General features: G+C 47.3%; 1 protein-coding gene across 16 annotated transcripts in view; it reads right to left on the bottom strand.

The window, feature by feature from the left end:
• The window catches only part of ARAP1 (ArfGAP with RhoGAP domain, ankyrin repeat and PH domain 1), a 720,258-nt gene that overhangs the window by 246,390 nt on the left and 447,580 nt on the right, over positions 1–26,288 (bottom strand). Inside the window, exon 1 of one of the 16 annotated variants that reach the window (XM_069203784.1) lies at positions 20,710–20,978. The exons of the other annotated variants lie outside the window; for them this stretch is intronic. Within the exon in view, the coding sequence (XP_069059885.1) occupies positions 20,710–20,747 (38 nt within the window). The 5' untranslated portion in view covers positions 20,748–20,978. Of the gene's footprint in view, positions 1–20,709; positions 20,979–26,288 lie in introns of those variants that run through there. 16 annotated transcript variants of the gene reach the window in all.

The following is a 26,288-nucleotide window of genomic DNA, read 5'->3' as shown; positions in this document are numbered from 1 at the left end:
ATTTCGTATTCAATTGTTTTGGTGCTATTTAAATGGTTTGCACTTGTTCCTTTGTGTAAGGTTCGCTGCTCAGAGCCACAGCTACCCAGGGTTGAGATGAAAGCCAGACACACAAAACCTACTTGACCTCAAGGGGTTGGTAAGTGTATTAGATGCTGAGGTCGCACCACCACACCATATAATACACCCATTTCCACAAACTGTTTTTTTAGCCCATTAAGCATATCTTTGCCCTTTCAATGGGCATAGGCTTTTTACCACCTCTCTGAATGGCTCCTTTATCCTTTTACAAGTGCTTACCTTTCATGAACTCTTTTTTAAAGTTTTTTTTTTTTTGTGAATCCCTCCATGAGAGTGCATGTGTTTTGCAGTTGTTTCTGTTGTATGCTTCTCTGGTCTCTGCACTGCTTGTCATTTCAAGCTTGGGGTACTTCTGTGCACCACCGTGTGCTGTTTCACTCATGTACTTTGGTCGGCCCCACCCACACCCGTATTGCTCTCTTATTCGCCCATGTGCTTTTCTGTTGCCTCCCTGTTGTTAATTATAGCGAATGGTAAACTGGGATAACCTTACCCAAATAGTCCCCAGGGCTAGGCGGCAGTCTCACAGGCAAACATAATGATGCTAGTCAGAAATCTGACCACTGGGACTGTCTGCCCTCACACAGCAGCTGTTTCAGCATACAGCTGTATAACCTATGCAGTGATTGTCTTTAAATCCAGCCATATTGCTTCTGGTCAGCTGTTCTTGCACAGCCACCCTCGTAGCCATGTGGACACATTAACATGATCTCCTTGGAATACAGTTGATAAGATGACCACAGCACAGAGGCCCTGGAACCACAGACAACCCAGCTATGCAGGTAATACTATTAAATAAACAGGACACATGTGCCCTTACAGTTTCCACTGCAGGTGTCACCGTGTGAGGCAGAGATAGCATCTCTGTGTGAGTAAGCTGACAAAAAAGCGAAATAATGCGGTCAACGCTGGCCAAGCCATAGCACTTTCTTCTTACTAACTTTAATCTATGTTGCACAGCAGCCCCGCTGTGCACCATCTTAAAGAACATTGATAATACCAATAGGGGTCACATAGAAGAAGCCCACTGGTATTGCCAATGCTTGTTTTCAATTTCTAGGTGCTATAGAAAACACAACCATACCCCTAACACAACAACCCTAACAACCACCAACCCCCCCCAACCACCATATCCTAACAAACACCATACCATAACCACCACCACCTTTGCCACAACCACTCTACACTTAACCCCAACCTTCACCACCACCATCACTCAAATCACCATTACCAGCTTACCAGCCTACCCACCACCACCCTAACCACCACACATGACCATAACCACAGTCACCCAAACCACTACTAACCTAACCACCACCTCCCATCCCTAACCAATACCGACCATAAACACAACCACCCTAACCACAGCCGCACCACCCTAATAACCACCCTATCAACACCCAAATCAAAACCACCCTAACCACCGCCACTCTAAGCAGCCAACCACTCCCAACACCACCGTGCCACTACCACCCTATCACCACCACCACCCTACCACCATCCTAACCACCACCACCCTACACAATCCTGTAACCACAACCACCCTACCCACAATCGCTCCCACCCTCCCCTCCACCACTCTACTCTAACCCCCCACCCTAACCACCACACGATCCTAATTACCACCACCCTACAATAACATCACCCTACCCTAACTACTACCATATCACCACCCTAACCACCACAGCCTTCAACACCCTCACCACCACCATCCTAACACCACTACCACTCTCACCATCACCACCCTAACCACCACATGCATCACCACTACCAGTCTTACCACCACCATCAGTCCCTAACCTGCCTACCCTAACCACCTCCACGCGTTCACTAAACATGGCTCTCAAACACTGTGGAAGCTCTTCACTGTCTAACAGCCATTACAATTATTTACTTAATTCTTCTTTTCATGGAAAGTTGTCGGCTACGTTTGCATTTGTTTACTCTTGAGTAACTTCTTGTCACCTGAAATTATGCATCTAGGTATCCAGTAATGCTAAGTCATATCAAAGATTAAGAAATATTTACATTTTCTCTGTAGCTGTCTATTGGCGTCCCTGCCTTATCCACTGATATCAATATGTGAACGCTGAAAAGGAACTTTATGGTAAGATGTTCCTGTAAACCCTAGGGCGAGTGCTCTCGGGGCAGATTCACATTTGCATAAACTTCATATTTGATTGCCTTGTACATTTTAATTGCTGTGCAGTGGGAATGAGAAAATGTTGTGTTCATCACATTATGTGGCATGCTTTTAATAAAGCAACCTACTAACAGGGACAAGCCTGCTTCGGAGACTGTTTGTATGGGATTTCAGTCCTCCTCTTGCATTAGCGTCTCCCCTGGAGCATGGCCTCATTATTTGCGTCCTTCCAATGCTTAGTTTTCAGACACTCCTTTTTAGGTTTCGCCTGCAAAGCACCTGCGCTGTGCAGGCGAAGTCTTATGTTACTAAAAAAATTATTTGAAGGGACTTAAAACCCACCCCTACTTCGCCCCTTACTTACCTGAACTTACCGTTTGTTCATTCAAACATCGCTCCAACGTCGCTTGAATTTACTTGCTTTTTACTGGCTATCAGGTCACTTCCTGCTCGTCTGCTCTGCTTTCTGTTCCGCTTTTGCCATTGTATGGAGTGTAGCTGAAGTACATCTTCTGGTTTTTGGTGATTGGTTACTTGTTGGTGTTTGTACTCGAAAAGAAAAACTGATCGCAACTCAATCGGAGGTGAAATGTGTGTAAACATGTCGGCCATCTTGCAATGGAGTATCGAGTGCAGATGTAAAGCAAGTGGTGAGTGGGCTCATTATGTTGTGTTTTTCATTACTTAATAATTACATTTCTGATGAATAATAGTTGTAAATATTAAAATTATTTGTGTCTTCATTTCATAAATTACCACTCACTCATTTTTAAAGAAAAGTCATTTGTATAATTGGCCGACGTTTTACTTCGAACTGTTATTCTCTCAGTGACATATTAACAGGCAGTCACAAGTGCAGTTATCTTACAGGCACCAGGGTCATGAATTGAGTGGTGCAGCAGCTGCACAGGTACAAGGGCCAAAAGTTGCCAGAACTCTTCTAAACACCAGATAATGATATATTTTCCTAGGCAGTCAGAAGTGCCGTTACCTTGCAGGCATTAGGGACATGATTTGAATGGTGCAGCAGGTGTAGTGGCACCAAGGCCGCAGGGTGTCAGAAGTCCTCTAAACACAGATTATTGCTAACTTCTACTACTAAGTAGGCTGTCAGAAGTGCTGATATCTAGCAGGCACTACGGTCATGATTTCAATGGTGCAGCAGGTACACTGGCACCAGGAATCAGAGCTGCAGGCCCCCAATAAACACTTATTATTTCTATATTTTACAACTAGACCGGCAGTCACAAGTGTAGTTATCTTGCAGGCACTAGGGTGTTGACTTGATTGGTGCAGTGGCATCAGGCCCAAGAGTTGTCAGAGCTTCTCTAAACACCAAACACTGCTATATTTTACTTCTAAACAGGCAGTCACAAGTGCAGTTATCCTATAGGCACTAGGTTCTTGGTTTAGTAGTGCAGTGGCACAAGGTGTCAGAACCCTTCTAAACACAGATTATTGCTGAAAGTTGCTACTAAACAGGCAGTCACAAGTGAAGTTACCTTGCAGGCATTAGGGTCATGATTTGAATGCTGCAGTAGGTGCAGTGGACTGTGCCAAAAGATCCCTGCACTGGCTGCCCATCAACAAAAGGATCATTTTCAAAATCCTTGTCCACGCTCACAAAGCCCTCCATGACACCGGACCGGCTTACCTCAACGAAAGAATCAACTTCCACAAACCAACTCGCCAGCTCCGCTCCGCCGACCTGGCTACAGTCCCCCGCATCCAACGCACCACCTCCGGCGGCAGATCCTTCTTACACCTCGCCGCCAAAACCTGGAACTCCCTCCCCACCAACCTACGCAAGACCAGGGACCTCCTAACCTTCAGAAAGCACCTCAAAACATGGCTTCTCGAGCAGTAACCCCCTCCCCCAGCACCTTGAGAACCTACCGGGTGAGTGCTGCGCTTAAAAAATTTGTTTGATTGATTGATTGATTGATTAGGAACCCCACTAAATACAAATTATTACAAAATGTTATTTCGAAACGGGCAGTCACAAGTGCAGTTATCGTGCAGGCATAAACGTCATGATTTGAATGGGTGCAGCAGGTGCAGTGGCACCGGGGCCAAAAGTTGTCTCTAAACACCAGATATTGCTATATTTTACTACTAAACAGGCAGTCACAATTGTGGTTAGCTTGCAGTTAAATGGGTCATGATCAGTAGTGGCTGGTGAGCTTTGAAAGTGGTGGGGCAAAGCAGCCTGCGTGGAGCAGGAATCATAGAGCAAGCACAGTGAGTAAGACTGATATTTGGTAAGGGGTTTCCTCTCCCCTGAAAAGACTGGAAAATACAGAACTAAATGCTGCATTTTACAGCATAACGTGTACAGAAATTGACTAAAAATCAGTAGGCACTGAAGGAAATAATACAATATTTTTGTGGTTTGACAGACTAGTCTTGTCCTCCTCAGAAGAGTTAAGTTCTTCCTCCCCAAGAAAACTTCGAAATAATAATTGCAACGCTGTGGATTTTTCATTCAATTATCACACAAACGATATAAAGGGCTCTATGTATAAGAGCCAGTAAAATAAATCTTGTTGTGCAGTGTCACGTGATACTTCACAGTGTTCCACTGCACTAGTTGTGTGTACAGCCTTAGTAAGCCTGACTTGTCACTGCTGACTTAGCTTAACCCATACAAGTCCTTGTGAGAACCATGTCCATTTCTGATGGGACACTGTTTTTGGGCAATTCACTCAATATTACAGCTGAGTTTAGCACCATCCCAAGTACCCTGTGAAACCAGAAGACATGGCTCGACCCCAGGAATCTTACTTTGCAGCACTGTGTGATCCTGAGCAAATTACACACTTCAGCAGGACTCTGCTTCTAGTACCTACCAAAACTGGGAGTTTTCTGATGCTGGCCAGAATTCAAAACCATCCAAGCAAGCTGGACATGGCTTTTGTTGGGTTCAAGCCAGCTCGGGTGTAAAACTGGGAAGCATTATAATGGGCACGAAAGAAGGAGAGAACTTAGTTTGCCGTGTAATACACACAGCACTGTGTGAGCATATTGTGCACAGCAATGTTGGCTCAAACAAAGCGCCTTAAACTTTTACTGACAATGCTATCAGTCACATGGCTTGCACTGTGCCCAAAATGTGCCAGTGACTTACCACGCACCCCTGGAATGCCAGCAGAGAGAGGCATATCTTTTATGAGCATTTATGGCTAACCTTGAGAGGGGAAGAGTGGGGTTGTTCGAAACTAGAGAGCGTGTTTTATTCCACTCCTCTTGTCTGTTCCACCCATTGCTTAATTTGTGCTTGTTGTTTCCGGTGCTGAGAAGGCCGGGGCTTATTCTTCTGTTTCAAGCATTTGCTGCAAGCAAAAGAAACGTATGGGACAGACGGAAGAAGGGAAACACAAAAAAGCGTCACAAAGGGAGTACGTAGAAAACTGCAAGAATGATCTGAAGGGGCAGGGAGTGCCTTATATGGATTCAAGAGGCCAGAGATGGCTTCAGGATTACGCTGCCTCAGTATTCCGTGCTCCCACAATTAATTGCAGCAGCCGCGTGTTTAGGAGGAGGGCTTTGGGCACTGGCACGTTTTTATTTACAAATTAAGCACTGGTTCCACCATGTCAAATACTTTGGCATATGTAGTAAAAAAAAAAAAAGCTTTGATGGGGAGAGTCATGACAATAACTTGCACAAAGATGTAAGCATAAAAAACTAGACCAGCTGGAAAATAAACTTAAGAATGTATTTTCTTGCACAGCTATTTCATTTGTACTCATGAGCTGTGCAGACAGCCGTGACCTGATTCACCCAGGGTCACACAATGACACCTTGGGAGCTGGGATCCAACCAAGGTCTGCTTAGTGAGCTGATAACATAAACTTTTTGTAACTTTCCAGAGGTGCAACAGGTGCAGAGGCTGCCTCCAGACGAACATGGCCCATACTTGATGCACCCTGTCCAGGAGCTGCCTATTTTAAACAGGCATTTGCAATGCAGTGTGTCTCGCATTTGCTCGAGTTAGAGCTATTAGCATTCTAATTTCCTAACTGGACTTTTCTTGCCACATAAATTGAAAATGAAAAGTATAACAGTTGACATAAGCGAGCCGTTTCAAAGTGTCACGGCCGCCATGAGCATGAAGGAGAGACACAAAAGGAAAAAGTTCACTCATAGTCAAATGTATCTGCAAGCGTGCAATTATCCATGTAACAGGGTCGATGGCCAATGCGGTAACAAAACCGTCCCAAGGAGGGACAACGTAAAGCATTTACGAATTATAAAGGATTTTTGAAAGGCAAGCCAATGAACGAGTGATAGCGAAGGGCGTGATGTGGGTGTAATTAAAAGCCCACATAGATACCAAGATGTGGGAAAAGCAGCGCTTGTGCGCTGCTATGCTCAACCTAAAAATGAAAAGAAAACTTTCTATTTTTATTTTTGAAACATATCCCTTTTTTCTTTAAGGAAAACGGGCTGCATTTAAAAAAATAGAAGATTGCTTTACTGAAAAGCAATCACAGACATGGTGGTCTTCTGACCCCAGAAGGCCACCATCCCTGTGATTTTTGCCATTCCCAATAGGTCGCAACCAGAGGCCTACATCATTAATATTCATGAAGTAGGATTATTTGCGACCCACTGGCAATGTCAAAAATATATCAAATAGCGAATCACAAAAATTTGCTACTTGGTAATCGCAAACACTAATGTATGTACAACTGGCCATTTCCCTAGGCCATGTATGTTAATGCAGACTCCGTAAGCAATCCGTTCACAGACCCAAAGTGGGGGTCACCAGGCATAGCAGCATCTAAGCTTTCGGTGCCCAATTACTAAACTTTCAGGTTATCAAGCAATGACTGAGCCTTGTTGAAGGTGGAAAATCAGAAGTAACAGAAGCTGCTAATTTCATGCACGAACAAACAACACAACAGTGGCATCAGACTCCTCCTGTAGCAGAATAGACAACAAGCTTCTGTCACACGGTGACAAAACATGGCTACCTATCTGGAAAGGATTTTACATTCACAACAAAAGTAAATTTAAAATGGACATATAGTTAGAACACATGTAACTTGCGTGGCCTGATTTGTTTTCTTCCTACTTTGAGGCAATTCCCAACTTGCTGCTCAATACTACAAATTAGTTAAATAAAAATAACATCCAGCATTTCTAAGTGGTATGTGTAGGAGGCTGGCCTGGTTTGTAGTGGGTACCTGTGGTACTTACATCTTATACCAGGTCCAGTTAGCCCTTATTAGTGAAGTGTAGTCAGTGTCTAGAAGCCAGGCTCTCTAGAGGTAGCTGTGGATGAGCAGCCAAGGCTCATCTAGGAGGCATGCAAAGCTCATGCAACACCACTGTAATCACACAGTACTCACACACATGAAAGAAAATACTCAGTGTTACAAAAATAAAGGTACTTAGGTATTTAGGTGACGCAAATACCAAAAATACCTTAGAGACTATACTCCCTTAAGAGGTAAGTAATACACAAATTATATACACTAGTATTCAGAAATAGGCATAAAACAGTGAGAAAACAGTGCACTTAGTGAAAATCACAATAGTTAGAAATGGGCCTGGGGGGCACAAACCATATACTGAGAAACTGGAATGCAAAGGTTGGTCTCCCACCTAGGCAAGTGTAGTGTGTAGAGGGGAGCTGGGAAAGACCCAAAGGTAAATATTAGAACCCACCCCGGTGACCAGGAAAGCAGGAGTAAAACACAGTACTTTCTCAGAATCTAAATGAAGGATTATGCAAGAACCAGAAGAGACTGCAAGACACCAACAGTGGATTCCTGGACATGAGGACCTGTGGAAGAAGGGGACCAGGTTCAAGATGCACAGAAGAGTCCAGGGGGGACAGGAGCCCCTGCTGACCCGGATTAAGGTGCAAAAGAGGAACCACCGGTGAAAAAGAACAGTCAGTACTGCACCCAAGAAGACGGAGTCGGGCTCCTGGTTGCTGCAAATGATGTCCCACGCCGGATGGAGGATTGCAGTCTGGTTTGCGTCGTTAGTCCGCCAACAAGCCTTGGCACACGCAAAGCTCGCGTGTGCCAAGAAAATGGAGCTGCCCAGGATCAGGAAGGACCAGGGGGACTCTACCTAGAAGGGGGAGTCAAAGGGGGCCCTCAGCAACCCATTGAGCCCAAAGTAAACCAGGCAGCGCACACAGAAGTCCCACAGCATGCAGCACTACGACAAAGGCTCCTACGTGGTCGGGTAACCACTCAAGAAGCTGTGCGTCACAGGATAGAGTGCTCGGGGCTGGAGCTGCAAGATACACAAAGAACTTCATAGAAGGATGCCAACAAGCCTTGGCAGCTGCAAAACACGCGGTGCACGGGGGTACTGTCTTGCGTGGGGAGGCAAGCTCTTACCTCCACTAAAGTTGGACAGTTGGACGTGGGGACCATCTGAACCACTTCAGTCCACCACTCGTGATGCAGGATCCACGCAGCTCAGCACGAGAGGGGATCCACGCAGCCAGTCTTCTTTGGAGTCAGTGCCTGCTGAAGCAGGGGGGTGATTCCTTCACCGCAAGGGGGATTCCTTTTCTCTTCTAGTGCAAGCTGAAGACGGGCTGTCCTCAGAGGATGCACGACTGGGGAAATATTGCAGTTGCTGGCAGAGATACAATGTTGCAGAAGGTGTCTTGCTTCTTTGTTGCAGTTTGTGGAGTTCCTGGAGGGTCCAGATGCAGTTTCTTCAGTGGGAAGTCGAAGTGGAGGATGCAGAGGATTCCTGCTGGAGTCTTGCAATCTGAATCTGAAGAACCACCCAAAGGAGAGACCCTAAATAGCCCTGAAAGGGGGATTGGTCACCTAACCAGGTAAGTGCCTATCAGGGGAGGACTCTGACGTCACTTGCTGGCACTGGCCACTCAGATGCTCCCCGAGTTCCCTGCCAATCTTGAATCCAAGATGTCAAAACTCAGGGACCCTCTGAAGCAGCTCTGAGCACCACCCCTGGGTGGTGATGGACAGGGGAGTGGTGCCTGTCCTGGAAAACACCAGAAAGCTGAAATGGCAGTACTGGGGTCATCTAAGGAGCCCCCAGAGTGCATGGGATCATACAACCAATGCTTGCAAAAGCATGGGGGTATGATTTATACCTGTTTGATACCTAACATGCCTATGTTCAGAGTTACCATTATGTAGCTGGACATAGGTAGTGATCTATGTCTAGTACACGCGTAAAACAGCGTCCCCACACTTACGAAGTCTGGGGAAATGGTCCTGGAGGTAGTAGGGCACCTCTGCTAGTGCAGGGGTGCCCTCACACACAGGTACTCCACACCCTACCCTCAGGGCTGGAGGGCCTGCTATAGGGGTGGCCTATTAGTGACCTGGTGCAGTGTAAATGACAGTGAAAAGGGTGCATGCACCATGTAAGGAAATGCCTCCTTGGCATGGTTACCCCCTGACTTTTTGCCTTTGCTGATGCTATGTTTTGAATTGAAAGTGTGCTGAGGCCTGCTAACCAGGCCCCAGCACCAGTGTTCTTTCCCTAACCTGTACTTTTGATTCCACAATTGGCACACCCTGGCATCCAGATGAGTCCCTTGTAACTGGTACCTCTGGTACCAAGGGCCCTGATGCCAGGGAAGGTCTCTAAGGGCTGCAGCATGTATTATGCCACCCTAAGAGACCCCTCACTCAGCACAGACACACTGATTACCAGCTTGTGTGTGCTAGTGAGAACAAAATGAGTAAGTCGACATGGCACTCCCCTCAGGGTGCCATGCCAGCCTCTCACTGCCTATGCAGTATAGGTAAGACACCCCTCTAGCAGGCCTTACAGCCCTAAGGCAGGGTGCACTATACCATAGGTGAGGGTACCAGTGCATGAGCACTGTGCCCCTACAGTGTCTAAGCAAAACCTTAGACATTGTAAGTGCAGGGTAGCCATAAGAGTATATGGTCTGGAAGTCTGTTTTACACGAACCCCACAGCACCATAATGACTACACTGAAAACTGGGAAGTTTGGTATCAAACTTCTCAGCACAATAAATGCACACTGATGCCAGTGTACATTTTATTGTAAAATACACCACAGAGGGCACCTTAGAGGTGCCCCCTGAAACTTAACCGACTATCTGTGTAGGCTGACTGGTTCCAGCAGCCTGCCACACTAGAGACATGTTGCTGGCCCCATGGGGAGAGTGCCTTTGTCACTCTGAGGCCAGTAACAAAGCATGCACTGGGTGGAGATGCTAACACCTCCCCCAGGCAGGAGCTGTAACACCTGGCGGTGAGCCTCAAAGGCTCACCCCTTTGTCACAGCCCCGCAGGACACTCCAGCTAGTGGAGTTGCCCGCCCCCTCGGCCCCGGCCCCCACTTTTGGCGGCAAGGCCGGAGAAAATAATGAGAATAACAAGGAGGAGTCACTGGCCAGTCAGGACAGCCCCTAAGGTGTCCTGAGCTGAGGTGACTCTAACTTTTAGAAATCCTCCATCTTGCAGATGGAGGATTCCCCCAATAGGATTAGGGATGTGACCCCCTCCCCTTGGGAGGAGGCACAAAGAGGGTGTACCCACCCTCAGGGCTAGTAGCCATTGGCTACTAACCCCCCAGACCTAAACACGCCCTTAAATTTAGTATTTAAGGGCTTCCCTGAACCTAAAGATTTAGATTCCTGCAACTACAAGAAGAAGGACTGCCGAGCTGAAAGACCCCTGCAGAGGAAGACCAGAAGACACCAACTGCCTTGGCCCCAGACTTACCGGCCTGTCTCCTGCCTTCCAAAGAACCTGCTCCAGCGACGCTTTCCAAGGGACCAGCGACCTCTGAATCCTCTGAGGACTGCCCTGCTTCGAAAAAGACAAGAAACTCCCGAGGACAGCGGCACTGCTCCAAAAGAACTGCAACTTTGTTACAAGGAGCAGATTTAAAGACCCCTGCAATTCCCCGCAAGAAGCGTGAGACTTGCAACACTGCACCCGGCGACCCCGACTCGACTGGTGGAGAACAACCAACTCAGGGAGGACCCTCCGGCGACTCTACGACTGTGAGTAACCAAAGTTGTCCCCCCTGAGCCCCCACAGCGACGCCTGCAGAGGGAATCCCCAGGCTCCCCCTGACCGCGACTGTCTGAACTCCATTTCCCGACGGCTGGAAAAGGCCCTGCACCCGCAGCCCCCAGCCCCTAAAGAAACGGACCTTCTATGCAGGAGTGACCCCCAGGAGGCCCTCTCCTTTGCCCAGGTGGTGGCTACCCCGAGGAGCCCCCCCCTTGCCTGCCTGCATCGCTGAAGAGACCCCTTGGTCTCCCATTGAAACCTGAAGGAAACCCGACGTGTGTTTGCACACTGCACCCGGCCGCCCCCGCGCTGCTGAGGGTGTACTTTCTGTGCTACTTTGTGTCCCCCCCGGTGCCCTACAAAACCCCCCTGGTCTGCCCTCCGAAGACGCGGGTACTTACCTGCTGGCAGACTGGAACCGGGGCACCCCCTTCTCTCCATTATAGCCTATGTGTTTTGGGCACCTCTTTGACCTTTGCACCTGACCGGCCCTGAGCTGCTGGTGTGATAACTTTGGGGTTGCTCTGAACCCCCAACGGTGGGCTACCTTGGACCAAAAACTGAGAACTGTAAGTGACTTACTTACCTGTGAAAACTAACAATAACTTACCTCCCCCAGGAACTGTGAAAATTGCACTGTGTCCACTTTTAAAACAGCTTATTGTGTTTTATGACAAAAGTATTCATGCTAATGTAATGATTCAAAGTTCCTAGAGTACTTACCTGCAATACCTTCCAAACAAGCTATTACATGTGAAATTTGAACCTGTGGTTCTTAAAATAAACTAAGAAAAGATATTTTTCTATAACAAAACCTATTGGCTGGATTTGTCTCTGAGTGTGTGTACCTCATTTATTGTCTATGTGTATGTACAACAAATGCTTAACACTACTCCTTGGATAAGCCTACTGCTCGACCACACTACCACAAAATAGAGCATTAGTATTATCTCTTTTTACCACTATTTTACCTCTAAGGGGAACCCTTGGACTCTGTGCATGCTATTCCTTACTTTGAAATAGCACATACAGAGCCAACTTCCTACATTGGTGGCAGCGGTGGGATACAAGACTTTGCATTTGCTGGACTACTCAGCCAATACCTGATCACACGACAAATTCCAAAATTGTCATTAGAAATTGATTTTTGCAATTTGAAAAGTTTTCTAAATTCTTAAAAGTCCTGCTAGGGCCTTGTGTTAGTCCCTGTTAGCATTTCTTTTAGAGTTTAAAAGTTTGTAAAAGTTTGAATTAGATTCTAGAACTAGTTTTAGATTCTTAAAAGCATTCCAACTTTTAGAAGAATAATGTCTAGTACAGAGATGAATGTGGTGGAACTCGACACCACACCTTACCTCCATCTCCAGATGAAAGAGCTAAGGTCACTCTGTAACATAAGAAAAATAACAATGGGCTCCAGACCTACCAAAGTACAGCTCCAGGAGCTGTTGGCAGAGTATGATAGAGCCAACCCCTCTGTGGATAACACAGAGGAGGATGATAGTGAACTGGAGGAAGAATCCCCTCCACCAGTCCTATCTAGGGAGAACAGGGCTTCTCAAGCCCTGACTCCAAAAATAATAGTCAGAGATGCTGGCTCCCTCACAGGAGGGTCCAGCCTCTCTGAAATCACTGAGGATAACCCCAGTGAAGAGGACATCCAGTTAGCCAGGATGGCCAAAAGATTGGCTTTGGAAAAACAGATCCTAGCCATAGAAAGGGAAAGACAAGAGATGGGCCTAGGACCCATCAATGGTGGCAGCAACATAACTAGGGTCAGAGATTCTCCTGACATGTTGAAAATCCCCAAAGGGATTGTAACTAAATATGAAGATGGTGATGACATCACCAAATGGTTCACAGCTTTTGAGATTGCTTGTGAAACCAGAAAAGTGAACAAATCTCACTGGGGTGCTCTCCTTTGGGAAATGTTCACAGGAAAGTGTAGGGATAGACTCCTCACACTCTCTAAAAAAGATGCAGAATCTTATGACCTCATGAAGGGTACCCTGATTGAGGGCTTTGGATTCTCCACTGAGGAGTATAGGATTAGATTCAGGGGGGCTCAAAAATCCTCGAGCCAGACCTGGGTTGACTTTGTAGACTACTCAGTAAAAACACTAGATGGTTGGATTCAAGGCAATGGTGTAAATGATTATGATGGGCTGTACAATTTATTTGTGAAAGAACACCTATTAAGTAATTGTTTCAATGATAAACTGCATCAGCATCTGGTGGACCTAGGACCAATTTCTCCCCAAGAATTGGGAAAGAAGGCGGACCATTGGGTCAAGACTAGGGTGTCCAAAACTTCCACAGGGGGTGACCAAAAGAAAGGGGTCACAAAGCCTCCCCAGGGGAAAGGTGGTGAGACAGCCAAAAACAAAGATAGTAAAGAGTCTTCTACAGGCCCCCAAAAACCTGCACAGGAGGGTGGGCCCAGAGCCTCTTCACAAAACAATTCTGGGTACAAGGGTAAAAACTTTGATCCCAAAAAGGCCTGGTGTCGTAACTGTAGTCAGTCTGGACACCAAACTGGAGACAAGGCCTGTCCCAAGAAAGATACCACTTCTAACTCCCATCCAGCTAAAACTGGAATGGCCAGTCTCCAAGTGGGATCAACAGTGTGCCCAGAGCAAATCAGGTGTCACACTGAAGCTACATTAGTCTCTGAGGGTGGGGTGGATTTAGCCACACTGGCTGCCTGGCCCCCTAACATGCAAAAATACAGGCAGCAGCTCTTAATTAATGGGACAAGTGTAGAGGGCCTGAGGGATACAGGTGCCAGTGTCACCATGGTGACAGAGAAACTGGTTTCCCCTGGCCAATACCTGGCTGGACAAACTTATCCAGTCACCAACGCTGACAATCAGACTAAAGTACATCCCATGGCTATGGTAACTTTAGAGTGGGGAAGGGTCAAAGGCCTGAAACAGGTGGTGGTCTCCTCAAATATCCCAGTAGACTGTTTGCTTGGAAATGACCTGGAGTCCTCAGCATGGGCTGAGGTAGAACTGAAAACCCATGCAGCCATGCTGGGTATCCCTGAACTGGTGTGTGTCAAGACTAGGGCACAGTGCAAGGCACAGGGTGAAAAAGTAGAGCTGGAGTCTGGAAAAATGGCCCAGCCTACCAAGAGAAAAGGAAAGTCAGCTGGGAAACCAGCTGCAACACAACACCAAAAAGAGAACCTCTCTTCTCAGGAAGAAGTTCTGCCCTCTGAGGGAACTGAGCCTATGGAGCTGGAACCTTATCAGGTTGAGCTCTTGGGCCCAGGGGGACCCTCAAGGGAAGAGTTGTGGAAGGGACAAGAAACCTGTCCCTCTCTTGAAGGCCTTAGGCAGCAAGCTGCTGAAGAGTCCAAAGGCAAGAAAAATGGAACACATAGGGTCTATTGGGAAGATGGACTCCTGTACACTGAGGCAAGAGATCCCAAACCTGGTGCCACTAGGAGAGTGGTAGTGCCTCAGGGTTTCAGAGAGTTTATTCTGACCTTAGCCCATGATATTCCCCTTGCTGGGCATTTGGGACAAACCGACGTGGGAGAGGTTAGTCAACCACTTCTACTGGCCCAATATGTCCCAGAAGGTTAAGGAGTTTTGCCTCTCCTGCCCCACCTGTCAATCCAGTGGTAAGACAGGTGGGCATCCAAAGGCCCCCCTCATTCCACTTCCAGTGGTGGGGGTCCCCTTTGAAAGAGTGGGTGTGGACATAGTTGGTCCACTAGAACCTCCCACAGCCTCAGGAAATATGTACATCCTAGTAGTAGTGGATCATGCTACTAGGTATCCTGAAGCTATTCCCCTTAGGTCGACTACTGCCCCTGCAGTAGCCAATGCCCTCATTGGTATCTTTACCAGAGTGGGTTTCCCTAAGGAGGTGGTGTCTGACAGAGGTACCAACTTCATGTCAGCATACCTAAAACACATGTGGAATGAGTGTGGAGTGACTTACAAATTCACTACACCATATCATCCACAAACTAATGGCCTTGTTGAGAGATTCAACAAGACATTAAAGGGCATGATCATGGGGCTCCCAGAAAAACTCAAAAGGAGATGGGATGTCCTCCTGCCATGTCTGCTTTTCGCTTACAGAGAGGTGCCTCAGAAGGGAGTAGGATTCTCACCCTTTGAACTTCTGTTTGGCCACCCTGTAAGGGGACCACTTGCTCTTGTTAAAGAAGGCTGGGAGAGACCTCTTCATGAGCCTAAACAAGACATAGTGGACTATGTACTTGGCCTTCGCTCAAGGATGGCAGAGTACATGGAAAAGGCAAGTAAAAACCTTGAGGCCAGCCAACAACTCCAGAAGTTGTGGTATGACCAAAAGGCTGCACTGGTTGAATTTCAACCAGGGCAGAAAGTCTGGGTTCTGGAGCCTGTGGCTCCCAGGGCACTTCAGGACAAATGGAGTGGCCCTTACCCAGTACTAGAGAGGAAGAGTCAGGTCACCTACCTGGTGGACCTGGGCACAAGCAGGAGCCCCAAGAGGGTGATCCATGTGAACCGCCTTAAGCTCTTCCATGACAGGGCTGATGTAAATCTGTTGATGGTAACAGATAAGGACCAGGAAGCTGAGAGTGAACCTCTCCCTGATCTCCTCTCATCAGACCCTAAAGATGGCTCAGTAGATGGAGTGATCTACTCAGACACCCTCTCTAGCCAACAGCAGTCTGACTGCAGGAAGGTCCTGCAGCAGTTTGCTGAACTCTTTTCCCTAACCCCTGGTCAGACACACCTGTGTACCCATGATGTGGACACAGGAGACAGCATGCCTGTCAAAAACAAAATATTTAGACAGTCTGACCAAGTTAAGGAAAGCATCAAGGTGGAAGTCCACAAGATGCTGGAATTGGGAGTAATTGAGTACTCTGACAGCCCCTGGGCTAGCCCAGTGGTCTTAGTCCCCAAACCTCACACCAAAAAGGAAAGAGAGAGATGAGGTTTTGTGTGGACTACAGAGGTCTCAACTCTGTCACCAAGACAGATGCTCATCCCATTTCTAGAGCTGATGAGCTAATAGACAAATTAGGGGCTGCCAAATTCTTAAGTACCTTTGACTTAACAGCAGGGTACTGGCAAATCAAAATGGCCCCTGGAGCAAAAGAAAAGACAGCATTCTCCACACCGTATGGGCATTATCAGTTCACTGTAATGCCCTTTGGTTTAAAGAATGCCCCTGCCACCTTCCAAAGGTTGGTGAATCAAGTCCTTGCTGGGTTGGAATCCTTTAGTGCAGCTTATCTGGATGATATTGCTGTCTTCAGCTCCACCTGGCAGGATCACCTGGTCCACCTGAAGAAGGTTTTGAAGGCCCTGCAATCTGCAGGCCTCTCTATCAAGGCATCCAAATGCCAGTTAGGGCAGGGAACTGTGGTTTACTTGGGACACCTTGTAGGTGGAGGCCAAGTTCAGCCACTCCAGCCTAAGATCCAGACTATTCTGGACTGGGCAGCTCCAAAAACCCAGACTCAAGTCAGGGCATTCCTTGGCTTGACTGGGTACTATAGGAGGTTTGTGAAGGGATATGGATCCATTGTGACAGCCCTCACAGAACTCACCTCCAAGAAAATGCCCAAGAAAGTAAACTGGACTGTAGAATGCCAACAGGCCTTTGACACCCTGAAGCAAGCTATGTGCACAGCACCAGTTCTAAAAGCTCCAGATTACTCCAAGCAATTCATTGTGCAAACCGATGCCTCTGAACATGGGATAGGGGCAGTTTTGTCCCAAACAAATGATGATGGCCTTGACCAGCCTGTTGCTTTCATTAGCAGGAGGTTACTCCCCAGGGAGCAGCGTTGGAGTGCCATTGAGAGGGAGGCCTTTGCTGTGGTTTGGTCCCTGAAGAAGCTGAGACCATACCTCTTTGGTACTCACTTCCTAGTTCAGACTGACCACAGACCTCTCAGATGGCTGATGCAAATGAAAGGTGAAAATCCAAAACTGTTGAGGTGGTCCATCTCCCCACAGGGAATGGACTTTATAGTGGAACACAGACCTGGGACTGCCCATGCCAATGCAGATGGCCTTTCCAGGTTCTTCCACTTAGAAAATGAAGACTCTCTTGGGAAAGGTTAGTCTCATCCTCTTTCGTTTGGGGGGGGGGTTGTGTAAGGAAATGCCTCCTTGGCATGGTTACCCCCTGACTTTTTGCCTTTGCTGATGCTATGTTTTGAATTGAAAGTGTGCTGAGGCCTGCTAACCAGGCCCCAGCACCAGTGTTCTTTCCCTAACCTGTACTTTTGATTCCACAATTGGCACACGCTGGCATCCAGATAAGTCCCTTGTAACTGGTACCTCTGGTACCAAGGGCCCTGATGCCAGGGAAGGTCTCTAAGGGCTGCAGCATGTATTATGCCACCCTAAGAGACCCCTCACTCAGCACAGACACACTGCTTACCAGCTTGTGTGTGCTAGTGAGAACAAAATGAGTAAGTCGACATGGCACTCCCCTCAGGGTGCCATGCCAGCCTCTCACTGCCTATGCAGTATAGGTAAGACACCCCTCTAGCAGGCCTTACAGCCCTAAGGCAGGGTGCACTATACCATAGGTGAGGGTACCAGTGCATGAGCACTGTGCCCCTACAGTGTCTAAGCAAAACCTTAGACATTGTAAGTGCAGGGTAGCCATAAGAGTATATGGTCTGGGAGTCTGTTTTACACGAACCCCACAGCACCATAATGACTACACTGAAAACTGGGAAGTTTGGTATCAAACTTCTCAGCACAATAAATGCACACTGATGCCAGTGTACATTTTATTGTAAAATACACCACAGAGGGCACCTTAGAGGTGCCCCCTGAAACTTAACCGACTATCTGTGTAGGCTGACTGGTTCCAGCAGCCTGCCACACTAGAGACATGTTGCTGGCCCCATGGGGAGAGTGCCTTTGTCACTCTGAGGCCAGTAACAAAGCCTGCACTGGGTGGAGATGCTAACACCTCCCCCAGGCAGGAGCTGTAACACCTGGCGGTGAGCCTCAAAGGCTCACCCCTTTGTCACAGCCCCGCAGGACACTCCAGCTAGTGGAGTTGCCCGCCCCCTCCGGCCCCGGCCCCCACTTTTGGCGGCAAGGCCGGAGAAAATAATGAGAATAACAAGGAGGAGTCACTGGCCAGTCAGGACAGCCCCTAAGGTGTCCTGAGCTGAGGTGACTCTAACTTTTAGAAATCCTCCATCTTGCAGATGGAAGATTCCCCCAATAGGATTAGGGATGTGACCCCCTCCCCTTGGGAGGAGGCACAAAGAGGGTGTACCCACCCTCAGGGCTAGTAGCCATTGGCTACTAACCCCCCAGACCTAAACACGCCCTTAAATTTAGTATTTAAGGGCTTCCCTGAACCTAAAGATTTAGATTCCTGCAACTACAAGAAGAAGGACTGCCGAGCTGAAAGACCCCTGCAGAGGAAGACCAGAAGACACCAACTGCCTTGGCCCCAGACTTACCGGCCTGTCTCCTGCCTTCCAAAGAACCTGCTCCAGCGACGCTTTCCAAGGGACCAGCGACCTCTGAATCCTCTGAGGACTGCCCTGCTTCGAAAAAGACAAGAAACTCCAGAGGACAGCGGCACTGCTCCAAAAGAACTGCAACTTTGTTACAAGGAGCAGATTTAAAGACCCCTGCAATTCCCCGCAAGAAGCGTGAGACTTGCAACACTGCACCCGGCGACCCCGACTCGACTGGTGGAGAACAACCAACTCAGGGAGGACCCTCCGGCGACTCTACGACTGTGAGTAACCAAAGTTGTCCCCGCTGAGCCCCCACAGCGACGCCTGCAGAGGGAATCCCCAGGCTCCCCCTGACCGCGACTGTCTGAACTCCATTTCCCGACGGCTGGAAAAGGCCCTGCACCCGCAGCCCCTAAAGAAACGGAACTTCTGTGCAGGAGTGACCCCCAGGAGGCCCTCTCCCTTGCCCAGGTGGTGGCTACCCCGAGGAGCCCCCCCCTTGCCTGCCTGCATCGCTGAAGAGACCCCTTGGTCTCCCATTGAAACCTGAAGGAAACCCGACGCGTGTTTGCACACTGCACCCGGCCGCCCCCGCGCTGCTGAGGGTGTACTTTCTGTGCTACTTTGTGTCCCCCCCCCGGTGCCCTACAAAACCCCCCTGGTCTGCCCTCCGAAGACGCGGGTACTTACCTGCTGGCAGACTGGAACCGGGGCACCCCCTTCTCTCCATTATAGCCTATGTGTTTTGGGCACCTCTTTGACCTTTGCACCTGACCGGCCCTGAGCTGCTGGTGTGATAACTTTGGGGTTGCTCTGAACCCCCAACGGTGGGCTACCTTGGACCAAAAACTGAGAACTGTAAGTGACTTACTTACCTGTGAAAACTAACAATAACTTACCTCCCCCAGGAACTGTGAAAATTGCACTGTGTCCACTTTTAAAACAGCTTATTGTGTTTTATGACAAAAGTATTCATGCTAATGTAATGGTTCAAAGTTCCTAGAGTACTTACGTGCAATACCTTCCAAACAAGCTATTACATGTGAAATTTGAACCTGTGGTTCTTAAAATAAACTAAGAAAAGATATTTTTCTATAACAAAACCTATTGGCTGGATTTGTCTCTGAGTGTGTGTACCTCATTTATTGTCTATGTGTATGTACAACAAATGCTTAACACTACTCCTTGGATAAGCCTACTGCTCGACCACACTACCACAAAATAGAGCATTAGTATTATCTCTTTTTACCACTATTTTACCTCTAAGGGGAACCCTTGGACTCTGTGCATGCTATTCCTTACTTTGAAATAGCACATACAGAGCCAACTTCCTACACACCATTTCACGCAGGCTGCAATGGCAGTCCTGTAGGCGCCTTTCTTTGCATGGTCTCCCTATGGGTGGGTAAAGATATGCTACAGCCCACAGGATCCCCTGGAATCCCAATGCCCTGGGTACCTAGATACCATTTACTAGGGACTTATAAGGAGGCACCAGTATGCTAATTGTGGATGAAATACTGTGTTAACAATATGTACCAACCACATTTAGGGAGAGAGCATATCTACTGGGGTCCTATTAGCAGGACCCCAGTAGACACAGTCAAACACACTGACAAACAGGGCAAAAAGTGGGGGTAACCAAGGTAGAAAAAGGCTACTTTCCTACACAATGCAAATTACAGATGTTATATCAAATGTGTGCCACTACATTTACCCAATTTGGAAGGATGAAAGGCGAGTCTGTCACAACAAAAAGTGAACAAAATAAATGCTGCATTCTGACATCAAGTAAAATACAGAAGATTCTGTGTATAAACGTGTGTGCTCAGGAGTACGTGGTTTGTGGAGTAAATCCATTCAGCAGATTTAATTTAAGTTGGATATCTTTGGCTCAGGTGTTCTGCTGCATTCAAAAACCATCCCTTTACTTCCACAAAATGCCTGAGCCCCAAGATAAAGCACATTCACACCACACACAGCCAAAGCCATGATAAACCACCCTCTTAACACCGATTACCTCCAGCCGAGCCATCGCATCTTCTTCTGGATCCTCATGATGCCCTGTGCTCCTCAGCCTACCGGCTGGTCTCAGCAAGACCCGGCTCCCACTGAGAAGGAGATGGCAGCTAACCTTCCAAAGGTCTGGACCCCCGTCGTATAGCACAACAGACCCTCATCTACAAGACGTCAGGTAACATTCCCAAGCAGGCACATAATTCAGGTCTTCCGCTGTACATTCAGAAGTCAGGACATGTACTGCTCCAAGCTGCAGCCACAAACCACTCCGCAAGATGTAAACACCTCCATGATGCAAACCTCACTAAACTCATCACTCCGGTTCTACAGCCACGGCCTGGTCTGGCACTTTTCCCACTATTACATTTCTTTAAGCAATAATTGTGCAAGTTGTACCTTGTGCCAAACTGGATTAGTGATAATTGCAACAAAGAAATCTTTTGTTACAGCTCTGTGCAATTCTTGCTTATTCCAGGGATTGAGACATTCAGGTCTCACCTGAGAGTGTGTGTCCATCTCCTTTGGAGGACTACCAAACTTGTACGATTGGTGGGTTTCTTGCAAAGGAATTCCGGTGTCCTTGGAGTTTCATTAATATGTTTCAATTGTGTCATAACGATGAGTTAGCCTGCATTTAATAGGCTTGTGATATCTGCACTGTGTCTTTCCTCAGACTTTTTTTTTTTTATTTCTCATTATTTTTGTACCACAAGTTATGCTTTTCAGTGCCTTAACATTTAATGTGACGGTGTATTTCTTCTTGTTTGGTTATTTAGCTTCTTAAATGCACTTGTCATGTTTGTTATTGTAAAATGTAAACCAACTACTGATAATGAGGAGAGGCCGGAACGCCCATCTGGGAACTTCCAGTTCATCAGTTGACCTGAACTGGAATGTGGTAGATAGCAGGAGAGACAGACATTCAAAGCAATCAAAGAGATCCAGGTCTTCAAACAATGAAAAAACCTCTAGCTCCTCTATTTTATATAGAGAGTTGGACCATGTTCTAAAGTGGAAACATAAGAACTGAAACAAACTAAACAAACTAAAACAAAAGAGTTCAAGGCTCATGGACTGAAACACGGTGATGATGCGTGTTTGCGGCCAACACCTTTCTATTCCTGGTAGAGAGTACACATGTGTTTCTACTCGTCTATAAAATGAGCCTCCCACACTCCCAGGAGAGCAGGCTTGGCCCTAGTCGATGGAAGACAATATGATCACTTTGTGAGAAATTGACAGGCAGAACGGAGGAAGTGGAGGCTACACGACCTCGAGGTGACCTTTTGCAACACGCAACCCCACTAGTAGGGGCTGGGTATGCGCATCAAAGATGGTAGCCAACATCATTCTAAGGTAGCAAGTGGTTCAAATAAGGATGTACAGCTTATATACAGGTAGGTGGGCCAGTCGGCAACGGCTGACGGGGCGGAGGCAGAAACACCGTCACATCTTCTGCACGTGCACCGCTTATTTCAAGGTGTCCACCATGACAGCGGTAATGAGGCCCTGTACCCACTCTCCGAGGCTTGGTGGGAGCCACTTGAGGAGCAAAATGTCCATGCTTGCAGATCCGCTGCACCACGCCGGCATGGTGGGCCTGCCGCCATTTTTGAATACTTTCAAATAGATCCCCAAAGCAGAAGTCCACTGCAGGAACCACAGAATTAATGCCCCTACTCTGGGAGCGGTTTCTCAGTGCTTATGGGACATTTCAAAACCTTCTCGTTCTTGGACTGCCATGGATTTCAGGGGGGTACCAGACAAAGCACATCGGCGGGATATCACTGGAGAGACTGTACTGGGCGACCCTCCAATGGCACTAACACTTGTGTCTCCAAGACTGTAAGTGTTTCTAATTACCCTACGCTCTAAATAAGGAACAGGAGGAGGGTGGACGGGACGGGCCTTTTTTGTCCGATGTGCCGTTACCTCTAACTGAGACCTTAATTCAAGGGAGGGTTCTACGGATACAGGACACACAAAGGCACACTGAAAAAAATAGACAAAAATGAGCACATTTAAAGTCCAGACAAAGACACATGAAAACAACAGAAATGTAGTGACAGGGTACCACTGAAGTGTCAGGAGTGAAACTGAAAACAGACAGGATAAATGCAAATTTTAGTTAGGGGCACAATGTACATTTTTCTAAAACTGGCTCTGGATTTTACATTCATCACAGGGGATATAACATTCCAAGGAGAGGGAACGATGTTTGGAAACCTTTGTATAGGTCACCTGTTATCTTAGATAATATAGGGTCTACCAGTGTAAGGACAGTGCACTAAAGTGTATTTACCTATCCTTTTCATTGTCCGGCACTGTCTAGGCCAGAGGGCTGGGAGAGGATCACCCCTCCCTTAATTAACGTGCAGGGAAGGGCTGCTTAGGTAGTATTTACATGTGATGGGTGGTCTCCTTGAAGCCACTTTCAAGCATGTATGTAATTGAATGCTTGAGTGTGAGAGCCACGTGTCCTGGTTTAGGAGGCCGCTCATCCTGTCTGACACTTGTAGTCATAGAAAGAGGACTCTGCAACTGGCCCAGATGGGATTTCAAAGTCAGACTACCAGTCGTAATCCTATCCTGAAGTCTTGAAGAATCCTGCTTCTGATGGCATGGATGGTGAGAGCTCCCACTAAGGGATATAATGAACAAGAGATCCTCGGAAAAGCCTGATTTATAACAAGCAAATCGTGCTGGTCCCCCTGGAAGAGAGGCCCGTTGAAGGGTACGCCCATGTAACGCCCCCTTGACGCAAAGTAACGCAAAGAAGCGTTTCCCGCTGCTCTGTTACTCTGCATACAAACCAATGCAATTACCAATCTGCGTTGGTTTGTGAATCCCCAAAAAGGTTTGGCCTTGGCTTAGCATTACAAAAATAAAACTAAAACGACGCTAAACCTTTGAGAATCTAGGCCTAAATGTCACCTTTTTCCAAGGACTTGGAGGCAAACCAGTCTGTGATGCAGCACCACTGTCAACCCATATGGGCTCTAAATGGAGATCCTAATCCTGGCCCATCACCGGGACAAGCAATTCAGTCTCTCCCTCCACGCCCAGAGGAGTTTTAAGGCATGGGCAAAGTGGGCCCTGGCACAGGGCTCCGGCCTTTCAGTGGGTCCCAAATAGAGCCAGTCCTGTTCTGCAGAGAGTCTTTCCCCGATTACCTTAACAGGTTGTTTTAAATATAGTTTTCCTTTAATTTATTTTTAATGTGGGTGATTTAGTGGAGTCTATTGCAGACATTTTGCAGAGAATTGCTTATGTTCTTCAACACCATTTAACATCCATTAAAAAAACTTTTAGATCAAACAGGACTTGACATATGACAAATGGAAGGGGTCACAAATCTTATTTGCAGTGATATTAGTGAGCCGCTGCTGTGTTAGAATATAGAAAACACACGTCACTATCCCTGAATATTAGAAGTAAACACATCCAGAATATGGACCAATGTGCCTGTGCACGGTCTGTGACCTGGCCAAAGAGGGCATGAAAAAGCTGAACTTGTATCAGAAATTGAAAGCTGTTCTGAACAGGGCCCCCAAAATACACTTGGCCCAGGCCCCCCAAAATCCTTAAGACGTCCCTGTCTATGCTCTTTGACAAGACTTTACCAATGGAAATCAGAGGACCAGGTAGTCTTGTGGGATGCACTTCTCAGGCTGAAACCCCAGGTAGGCCCAGCAGTAGGGCCATGGTCCTACTAAACGAATGTCTGTCATCTTCACGTCCTTTGTCCGAGTGCCAATGAACTTACACCTTGACCAGGGGCGTAGCTTCAGAGGGGATTTTGGAGGTGTTACACCCCCCAATAATTGTATTTTCTGATAAATACTTCAAAGCTCTCAGCCTCGCCAGCAACCACTTTTAAGCGTCCATCCCCTTCTACAGGAAAAGTTCAAACCCTGCTATCCCCGCTCCTCCATGCCCTCTGAACAGCTCAACTTATTGGGGGTGCAAAGGTGCAAGTGCACCGGGAGCTGGGGCTTTGCATCACAAAGCGCAGTCTTAGAAATAAGAATATTTTCAAGTAAGTCGCACAAGAAGGGGGCAGCAGTCTACAACCATTGGTCCGGGGACCCCTGAAGGTCCGCGAACCCTCCTCAGGCGGTCCATGACCGGTTAGAATAGGAAATAATATTAACAGATTAATAAAGTGTAAATAAATAAAGCAGCTAAAAATACAACGGTAAATTTATGAAGCGCACTGTAAATGTCAAGGAATTTGAAATTGGAGGCTAAAAATTAAACTAGTATTAGATTGACTCGTGGGAGCACTGCAGGTGCATCTACCAGAATGGTGTATGGACGATGTGTGGCTTCTTTTGAATTTAGAAAAGCTCCAACCTTCCTATTATTTTTTTTATTATTGTTTTATTTGTTGCAAATTAAAATGTGTTATCATTTGTGTATGTGTTTCATTCTGTATTTTTTGTGTATTGTTTTGCGTTTCAAATCATTGACAATGTTTAGGCCAGGGTCCCCGGTTTCCAGTAATGACTCAGTATGGGGTCCCCAGATTCCAGTAATGATTCAGTTGGGGGGTCCCCGCGTTTCGGTAATGATAAAGTGGGGTCCACAGAAGTCAAACGTTTGGGAACCACTGGTCCACACCACCACTGATCCCGGCCACTGGAAGGCATGGACGTCATTTAGGGGTCGCCAGGGGTTGCAGCTGCGACCCCTGGCTTGCCCTTTGCTACCCCTGGCACACCCTTTGCGACCCCTGGCCTCAGAGGTGGCAAATTCAGTGCCAGGAAAACAGGGGCAGCTCGTCCTTATGGACATTGGTTGGGGCTCCAGTCTTTGTTTTCTGTCAATTTTTTTTAGACTAATAGTGAATCATAATAGTGTAATATTCACTAATAGTGAATCATAAGAGTGTATTATTCACTATTAGTGTGATATAACAAAATGGAGTACATTCAGCTGGAATATACCCTTCCATGGCAGCTGAGGTCTGTAAACAATGCATTTAAATGTATGTTGACTGCCTGCTTGGGGGTGAGAGTGTTTATGTGACACAGTGTATGTAAGTGTGGATGTGTAAGTATGTTTGTGTACGTGACAGTGGAGGTCAAAGGGTGTGTGATGTCACTTCCGCTACCCCCTGCATTTCAGTGAATTGACGTCCATGCTGCAAGGTTCTAACCTGTTACATCTGTAACGCCAAAGACTCGTTCAATTCAGGGAGCAGCTAAAAACACTTCTCTTCCGGCGACTCCTGTCTGTAATCACGTCCGTGGTACCTCACCGGGGGCGACTGGAAATTACACGCTGCATCCTGGCGTCAAGAGAGAGACAGACAAGCAAGGGCACACACACACTCCAAGTCAACCAACACGGCGGAAGTGCATGAGAAGCAATGTGACTGATGTAGCGCTTAGAGGCCCCGAGGTATTAGGCGCTGTACAGTCACAGTTCGTAATAGCAGTAACCTGCTGCACACTGGGGCAACCTCAGCCTCGACTTCACCCTTTGTACCGCTGTAGTTAAGCAGCATTCTCGGCGCTAGACCCAGAAGCGCTTTCTGCAGCACAGTGAGTGAGAAATATTCCTCTGGAGATTGTT

This window comes from Pleurodeles waltl, chromosome 8, assembly GCF_031143425.1.
Source record: "Pleurodeles waltl isolate 20211129_DDA chromosome 8, aPleWal1.hap1.20221129, whole genome shotgun sequence".
Classification (NCBI taxonomy): domain Eukaryota; kingdom Metazoa; phylum Chordata; class Amphibia; order Caudata; family Salamandridae; genus Pleurodeles; species Pleurodeles waltl.
The sequence above is the reverse complement of the archived record's forward strand: the minus strand, read 5'-3'. Positions and strand labels throughout refer to the sequence as shown.